The following is a 9,458-nucleotide window of genomic DNA, read 5'->3' on the forward strand; positions in this document are numbered from 1 at the left end:
TAAGAAACAAAATGAAGACATTTCTGCCTCTTGAGTTTTTACAGGTTTTGTTTTGTGCATGCACCAATTTAGTAATTTCAAGTCTTGCGTGACGGCCATCTTCACCTTCTGCTCAGCCAAAGGACACATTTTGTCAGTAAATGACCTGCAGATGATAAGATACCACACGGTCAACCTTAACCCTAACTGGTCAAGACTAAAACCATTAGACTGTTTCTAGTATCTATGTTCCTATCATTAAAAAAAAGATTAAGATTCAGCACTTGACTGCCACCACACATCACGTCACATGTGTGCAAATAACATTTTCATGCAGATCGATTCTCAAAGAACGGCTGCTTTTACTTTAGAAAAACACACAAGGCACACAAAAGTACACTCAATAAGATCATTTATGTTATTTTTACAATTTGCATGTACGTATAACAAACAAACATTAAAAAAAGATTAGGAAGATGTACAGTATTCTGCTGTGCACACCACAACATCCATCGTTTCTGTCCAATGGGAGCACCTGAGGCGGGACTGCTCATTGGCTGCTGCAGCGTAGGGGGAGTGGTCAGGAATAGAGAGCAGTACTGGCAGAAAACTTCATGAGTCCAAGAAAAGAGGAGGAATGTGTGTGTGTGTGAGTGAGTGCGTGTGTGTTTGTGTGTCTATGTGTGTGAAAGTGTTTTAATGAAGGTAGAGAAGAGAGCAGGATGGAGGAAAAGCTTGGAGCTCAGTTGCTGTAGATTTGTCCCTCAGGTGGCTGCGGTAGCTTCATGTTTTCTTTGCACATCATGAGTCGTCGCAGCTCCTGCAGGACCACACGGATGCTGTAGGAATTCTGCCACTTGGCCAGTGAAGACACAGCTCTCATGTCAACCTAATTGAACCAAAGATGTTTAGATAATCAATTAGCCACTACAAAAACAATAGCTAAATGCAGTGGTTTTGTAATTTCTTCGGGCCTATAGAGTTTCGTGTTACCTCTCGTTGTTCATTATGCAATTAAAAATGAAGAATGTGAACATGACATAATCATGGACAAAAATGTCTTGTTCTGCTTTACCCATCATCCTTACCACGCCATTTGAGTTATGCACTCCATTCAAATTGATCTTTGTCACAAAACGAACAAAAGGGGGCGTTTCTGGGTATCTTGGTCCACATTCCACCCTAAGGCTGTACATCCTGTTCTCATATATTGTCTGCAAAAATTCAACAAAAAAAATCATCAAAAAATGGTTCATTATAAGAAACAATGTCATTGATGAAACTGCATACATTATAAAGAGATTAGTGCTTAGTGTGTAATGTTGCTATAATAGCATACCTGTAAAATTATAAAGCTATGTGATATATTTTCTTTAACAGAATTCACCTTTCAAAGCCTACAGCAAACGGCCGGTTTGGACTACAGCCCTCTGTTTCCTGCTTTAATGACATCACTAAAACAGATTTTTGACTAAACTCCGCCCACAGAAATACGTCAGTCGCCAGCTAAGGTAACGGCAAGCTAGGCTGCTATCGAATCACAGCACACTAAACAAGCTATGCAATTACAACTCGATATGTATTTCTGAAGGAGGGACTTCATAGAACAAGGAAGATATCAGCCCGTTTTTAGGACAGTGAAAACAGCGCTATAGAGATAAGTAAATTGTGTGAAAAATACCAAGTTTTTTATACGTGAAACATGAACACGTTATATTGTGCACAGTAAACACAATCAAAGCTGCAAAAACACAGGAGGAACGGGACCTTTATTAGTCTCAAAAGAATGATGGAAAGAATTAGGCTACTGACCCTTGGGGGTCCAATGATCATTCCTCTCCAGCGTGTGAGTGTCATGTCCTCATCATCCTCCAGACCCCAGCTCACTGTGCCATCGCCAACACCCTTCTGACCCTCTTCAAGCTCTTCCAGTAGCCTGAAGTTACGGGGAACTTTTACGCCTGAGAGAAACACACAAAAACATTTGCTACTATAACAACATTCATAATACCGATCTGAAAGATGTTTAACAGAAGGTGAAAGTCCTCAGGTCAGCAGTTAATCATATGGCGATATGGGAAATAGGGCTGCAGCTAATATTTTGATCTATTGATTAGTTTTTTTATTTTTTATTGACCCAATCATTAACTTGCCAATGATAAGTAACTTAGGACCGACATTTCCTACACTTGCTTTAAGGCATCACGTACCATTAAAGGCACATACATTCTCACTAATACTGATTACTAACTTTAACAGTGTTTGCATTTCAACTTAAAATAAAGTAACGCTTGAACTGCTGATTTATTGTTTTAGTTGCGGTTGAGAGATGTGCACACTGGTTCAGCTGTATGTGAGAGATGCTGACAGAGTAAACACACGTAAATATCATCCTTTAAATTAGGGGTGTAAATCAGACCGCTCATTACGATGCGATACAATATCAATTTTCTCCACAAACGATTCAATACTTGCTAATATATCGAACAATTCTTCGATGCAATTACGATTCGATTCAATTTGATTCATTTATCAATATTTTATATTACGTGCCTAGTTAAGCAGTTTAATAACTTACAAATGCAACTAAAGTATATAACATTAACGTTTAATTAAACTCTTTGAAAATGAAAATCTCTGACCCAATTTGAACTTTTACAACAAACTTTTATAAATAAAGAGAAATTAAAAATGAGGGGCAAAATGTCACATAAAATCAAGCTTATGAGGTCATTCAGGGCAACAGTCAAAGTCTTTTAGTATTTTGTACCCAAAAGTGAGGTATTTAATAAATCAAGTTGAAAAATACATTAATAAAAAATAAAGCTGTATTTGATTTGTCACACAACTTCAGATCTAACAGTCAAACAAGTGCAAAAGGAAAGGAAAGAGGACACTGCGTTTTGCACGAACAAAATCACCTGCTGTGCTAAACACACGTTCGTCTTTTTCGCTGTGCTTAGCCACAACAACCACCTTGTTGCTGGCAGAAATGCGTAGATAGACGTTACGTCAAGAAAGGAGGATAAAAAGTGTGTCAAAATAAAGGTACCTTGTATCGATATTTTATGCGTGGCATCAATGCATTGAACCGTTAAAAATATAATCGATGTATCGATGTGAGTGAATGGTTGAATGTGAGGCAAAATTGTAAAGCGCTTTGGATGGCCATTGGTCTATGAAAGCGCTATATAAATGCAGTCCATTTACATATTGATGAATCGTTACACCGCTACTGTAAATGTCGTACTCTGCTTTTAAAGCTGTCAACATGAAACAGACGTTAAAACGGCTTAAGAACACACTAACATATAGCCCACATTAATTGATGCTTCTGATTCACCACTGTATTCAACGTGCTAAACACTTGCAGAAACACAAAGAAATGAGCGCAGGTGGACAGCTGTAATAGCGGCTTTTGAGTTTATGAAATCGTCGCACCTTTAACCGCAATTAGAGTTAAAACGTTTTTTTTATTACAACCCCAAATCAGAAAATGTTGGGACACTGTAGAAATTGTGAGTAAAAAAGGAATTGAATAATTTACTAATCTCATAAACTTATATTTTATTTACAATAGAATATAAATAACATATTAAATGTTGAAAGTGAGATATTTTGAAATGTCATGCCAAATATTGGCTCATTTTGGATTTCATGAGAGCTACACATTCCAAAAAAAGTTGGGACAGGTAGCAATATGAGGCCAGAAAATTTAAATGTACATATAAGGAAAAGCTTAAGGACTAATTTGGAACTTACAAGGTCAATTGGCAACATGATTGGGTATAAAAAAAGCCTGTCAGAGTGGCAGTGTCTGTCAGAAGTCAAGATGGGCAGAGAATCACCAATTCCCCCAATGCTGTGGCGAAAAATAGTTTTCTTTCTCAGAGAAAATTTGCAAAGAGTTTGAAGTTATCATCATCTACAGTGCATAACATCATCCAAAGATTCAGAGAACCTGGAACAATCTCTGTGTGTAAGGGTCAAGACCCGAAAACCATACTGGATGCCCATGATCTTCGGGCCCTTAGACGGCACTGCATCACATACAGAAATGCTACTGGAATGGAAATCATAACATGGGCTCTGGAATACTTCCAGAAAACATTGTCGGTGAACACCTCAGACACCTGCATCTCTGATGGTTTAGGGTTGCATGAGTGCGTGTGGCAGGGGCAAGCTTACACATCTGGAAACGCACCATCAATGATAAAAGGTTTACCCAAGTTTTAGAGCAACATATGCCCTCATTCAGACGTCGTCTCTTTCAGGGAAGACCTTGCATTTTCCAACATGACAATGCCAGACCACATAGATGCGACAAAGAAGACCTAAGACAGTTGAGCAACTAGAAGACTGTTTTAGACAAGAATGGGACAACATTCCCATTCCTAAACATTGGTCCTCCTCCAGCTGTTCCTTTATATGTACATTTAAATTTTCCTTCTGAAAGACACTGCCACTCTGACAGGCTTTTTTATACCCAATCATGTTGCCAATTGACCTCATAAGTTCCAAATCAGTCCTTAAGCTTTTCCTTATATGTACATTTAAATTTTCTTGCCTCTTATTGCTACCAACCTTTTTTGGAATGTGCAGCTCCCATGAAATCCAACATGAGCCAATATTTGGCATGACATTTCAAAATCACTCACTTTCTGCATTTGATATGTTATTTGTGTTCTGCTGTGAATCAAATATAAGTTTGTGAGATTTGTAGATTATTCCATTCCTTTTTTGCAAACAATTTCTGCAGTGTCCCAACTTTTCCGATTTGGGGTTGTAATTGAGCAGCCCTACTCCACACTTAACAGTCAAACGCATGCGCCTCAGATGATAGTATCATGTATTGACGATCACCAGACATATCGCTAATAGCGGGCTTTCATGACGATAGTTGGTGATAGTTATTATTATCATCATAGTTTCACATTAAAATGCACATTGCATGCTTTTCCTCACATGAGAGGGTTTGTGGGCTTTAATTTGCACAAGAGTTTGTAATGCGCACGGATTCCTTGCACGTGGACTAAATGCGCGCAACTCGGACTCTTGTTTGCACCTGAACTTGTAATACACCCGGCTCTGACATTTCCTTGCACTAGAGAGGTTGTTAGGTGCGCAGAGGGTTAAAACCAGCGAGTTTGTTGTTCTCACACTCTGGCCTCAGGGAAATTTTTGAGCGCCTGGACTTAATGACGTGGATGGATTAATGGCATCAGTTTTAAGAAGGTTGTGGTTGCCATTGCTTCTTTTTAGTCCATCAATCAAGTGACTTGTCATAAATAAGTAAAGAATGAACAAATAAATACCCAACCTAAACCCCAGAGATACTGATTAACACATAAATACAAAGCTGGTACAACTCAATTGATCCAAAGATCCCCTTCAGTTTTTCTAAGATGTGCAATAATTGTGATTATCATGGAAAATCATGGTTAGGTTACATAACTGTGACCTGAAGATTATTTAATAATTATGACATCCATAGTTCTGGCTTATTTCCTAAAACAAAACCAGTCAAATCTCACTTCTCTATTGATAGTTATGTGTCACGTGAACCACAAGGGGTGTTGGAGGGCAAGAAAGAGGCAGTTCACATTGAGTTATCTATAGACAAGCAGCACATTCCTTCTGTTTCAAGCCACGGATATTTAAAATGACCTCCCAATAGAGGAAATAATTATACATTTGATTATGCTGATATGTTTTGCTTTTTTGTAAATTGAGTCTTTTTGGATATCTTATGTTTAGAATTAGTCAAGGAGGTTGTGTAATTCTTTGGTTTATAACTTCCTATTCTAAAAGTTTGATCAACTGTGCGTAATGACATGTGCAACAAATGCATATAAAGTCAATTTTTATCAAAATATTTGTCAGTAATAGTTATTTTGTGGGAAAAAAGTAAATAAATGCATTTGGTGTGCCCAAGTTGTGCCCATAAATTTTCAGCTGGTGCTCCTTTCAAGTCAGAGGCAGTGGTACTAGTAAAAAAAAAGTTAGTCAAGAGCCCTGGCATCACATGACTCTTTAGCTAACTTTAGCAGTTAATGTCCCTAATCACTGTAGTTGGTTGCCTTAAAACTGAATGATGCAATAATATGATTTATGACTCAAAATACAACAATTAATATATCCAGTGGTTACCTGATGAGGTTGTCACTGTAAATACTAGTGTATATTGATGGCTGCCGTTGTTTCCCCTCACTGGGGACAGAGGTGCTACATTGTCACAAAATTCACAAATTCCTCTTTTCTGGGTTTTCTTCCCTGACAGCATTCTGTAGCTTAGCCCTGGCTTGTCTCCTCGTCGGTTAGTGCATTTTATTGCACAACAACTATTCAGGATTTAGGCTTAACAAAAGAAATCACTCACTTCTTAACCTCCAGACAACGGCAGATAAGGCTCTATTGCCCCCCAACGGGGCGTTTCCCTAAATGTGTGACATCACATGAAAACTATCAGTAGAGCAGGAATGTTGTGTAAGACGACACAAATGCAATATGGTTGCATGGAGACTGGTTAAACAAGCTTGTGAAAGACATAACAGACATTCATTTTGCTAAATATGTTTTAAATGAAATGCCTGAAAAAGTAGATGTAGGGAAATATATTATTTACTATAGTCATGTTGGAATAATTTATGATTGCTGCAAGCCCCATTATCTTCCTTTTTTCAGTAGTCGTACATGGTAACCACAATTAAAGGCGGAGTGCACGGTATCTGAAAAACGCTTTGGAAAAGAGAGTTGGGCCGAATACAAAAACACACTTGTAGCCAATCAACAGTAAGGGGCGTGTCTACTAACCAACGGTTGCGTATGTGTGGGGCGGGTCGTGTAGGGGTGTGTTTGTTTAGGTGATTTCAAATATCAACATTGGCTTTCAGAGATCATGGACCCTGCCTTTAACCATGGCTACAGTAATCATAACTATTATATTAAACTGTGTTTATACAAATAGTAATCAATCCATGAAAAAAAATCATGCCTCCTAAACTTTTACTATAATAAAACCATGGTTAATTTTCCTAAGGGTTATACGTTGTTAGGGCTGCACAATACTGAAGAAAAATGTGATAACTTGCTAGCTAAATAATGCAGCAAATGATGTGCAAATAAGATGATGCTGCTTTAATTTTGTATCAAAATTTGAACCTATTCAAATATTTAAAACTGATAATTATATAACAGCACACATTCGTTATGATGGTTGATCATCTTACAAATGTCAGAGCACACACAAGCACTTATGTGTGTCAGTCTCTTTGCTAAAACTCTTAACTATTCCTAACCTTTTAGGGGAGGTTTCCTAGACAGGGTTTAGATTAGAGCCCGACTGATTTATCGTGTTGCCCATTTTATCGGCCAATATGATCCTGTCGGAGATATATCTGTATCGGCGTAAAAGCCGCAGAAATGCATATATGAATATATTTACGAAGTATTGCACATTTTGCCCTAAAATACTAAAAGACTGTTGCCATCATAAGCTTGATTTTATGTGACATTTAGCACCCCATTATTCATTTTTCTTTATTTAAAAAAAAGTGTATTTTTGTTAGTTTGTTGTTGTAAATGTTCCGATTGGGAAAGAGATCATTTTCAAAGAGTTTAATTGAACAATCATGTTATAAATTTTGGTTGCATTTGTAAGTAAAAATGTAGCTGCTTAATGAGTACAAATGTAACTGCCTAACTAGGCACGTAATATAAAAATATCAATAAAGTAACCGAATCAGATCGAATGGTAATTGCATCAAAAAAGTGTTTGATGTATCGGCAAGTATTGCATCATTGGTGTAGAAAATCGATATTGTATCGCATAGTAATGAACTGTCCAATTTACACCCCTACATAAACCACCTCTTACTGTGGTTTTTAATCTGTACAATAACAAGAATCTATCACAGCCAGGACTTCCTGAATGTCTGAAGTGCATCAAGGACACCAGCTCAACATGCATAACAATATCATATAAACTGCAAAAGATATCCATGTCAGGACGTGTTTGAGTGGGTTAAGGAAGTGGTTCTCAAACCTTTTCGGCGTGTGGCACCATTTGTGTACAGTGCATGCCTTCATGGCCCCCCAATGAAAATGTATTACATAAAACAATCTAGAACTTAAAATTTGAATAAAACAAAACATTAAATTATACAATGTGGTGCTGTTGGTTAGTCCCCTTTTTAGGTTAAATTATACAGAATTTATGATAAACTATGAATTTTATATGTATTTTGTAAAATTTATAAAACTGGGGCCCCCTGGCACAATCTCGCATATATGTCATTGGCCTTTCAACCTCAGCAACAATCTAACGTGCATACTTAACATTTTTAAGCAAAATTTCATTGTGTCATTATTTATGACGATTATTTCCTGAAACCTACTTAACTACGAACACAGACCACGTTTTCTGGCACTAAACAATTTCTTAAAATGCAGCAACCTTTCTCTCAACCTCCTTTAGTGCATTAATAATCTTAGTAAACTTAGTCAAGTCAGCTAACTGGAACGCGCCTCTAAAGTCCAAACAAGTTGTCTTAAAGGCCGGCTTATTAGGTTTAAGACACAGCCCGTTTATTGTTGTGTCTCTATCATGACTCTGCATTTGGTTAAGCTATATGGCTAACAAACTGGGTGAATACGTCTTACTAAAAAAACTCTTCTTTCGTCTATGTTACCACAGTATTTGAGTCATGGGTCTTTTAAAATATTTGCGAGTCGTACTATTTTTTTTAAATAAAAGAGAAACACAAACTCGACTTTAAACACAATAAATCTGCACAGGTTGTACAGGCTAATGCTGTGCAAACACACCCACAATAATGTCGAACCAACGAAACACCGACACAAATACTAAAAGAGTGACTGAATGTATTTACGACGTTTTATTATATTTCCCATTTTAAACGAAAACGAGATTTGTTTAAATATCACTAAAGCTGCTTTAATAATTTACCTGATCCGGCGGCGGCCGCCATCTTGTTACTCAGCAGCGGGGACGCGCACGTTCCTGTAGACTGGCGCGCGCCAATAGTGACCTCAAGAATGATGCGTTCAAACAACCAGTATAGGCCTAAAAACATACGGTGTAACGTTTAGTTAAGTGCGTTTATTGGGCTGTGTCCGAAACTTAATCTTTTAACTAATTCCTATATGGCGAATTACATTTGATATACTATTATATATAAATAAATGACTAAAAAAGTGAGCAATTCCCAGCATTCATTTCTTATGTGACATATTTACGCCAGCAGGTGGCGACATTTGAACGATTGTTGTGTTATGAAGGAGTCATAAAAGTTGTTTGTCACAAAAACAGTATTATATTTTCAAATCTTATTATTTATGTTGAAATTTGTGTGTATAAATAAGCGTTTTCACAAATTACCACTAGGCATGACTTCAAATTGTTAAGAAAACATATTTAAGACTTAAATATGTTAAAAACTTGTGAAGTTGTCAACATG

General features: G+C 37.2%; 1 protein-coding gene across 1 annotated transcript; it reads right to left on the reverse strand.

Moving 5' to 3' along the window:
* Nucleotides 1–374: 374 nt before the first annotated feature.
* On the reverse strand, nt 375–9,064 carry ube2v1 (ubiquitin-conjugating enzyme E2 variant 1). The gene is made up of 4 exons (XM_055184558.2): nt 8,948–9,064; nt 1,792–1,940; nt 1,068–1,193; nt 375–868 (listed from the first exon to the last, which is right to left on the reverse strand). The coding sequence occupies exons 1-4, from the start codon at nt 8,967–8,969 to the stop codon at nt 722–724; spliced, it is 444 nt and encodes a 147-aa protein (XP_055040533.1). The 5' UTR covers nt 8,970–9,064; the 3' UTR covers nt 375–721.
* Nucleotides 9,065–9,458: the final 394 nt, after the last annotated feature.

This window comes from Misgurnus anguillicaudatus, chromosome 14, assembly GCF_027580225.2.
Source record: "Misgurnus anguillicaudatus chromosome 14, ASM2758022v2, whole genome shotgun sequence".
NCBI classification, from domain to species: Eukaryota; Metazoa; Chordata; class Actinopteri; order Cypriniformes; family Cobitidae; genus Misgurnus; species Misgurnus anguillicaudatus.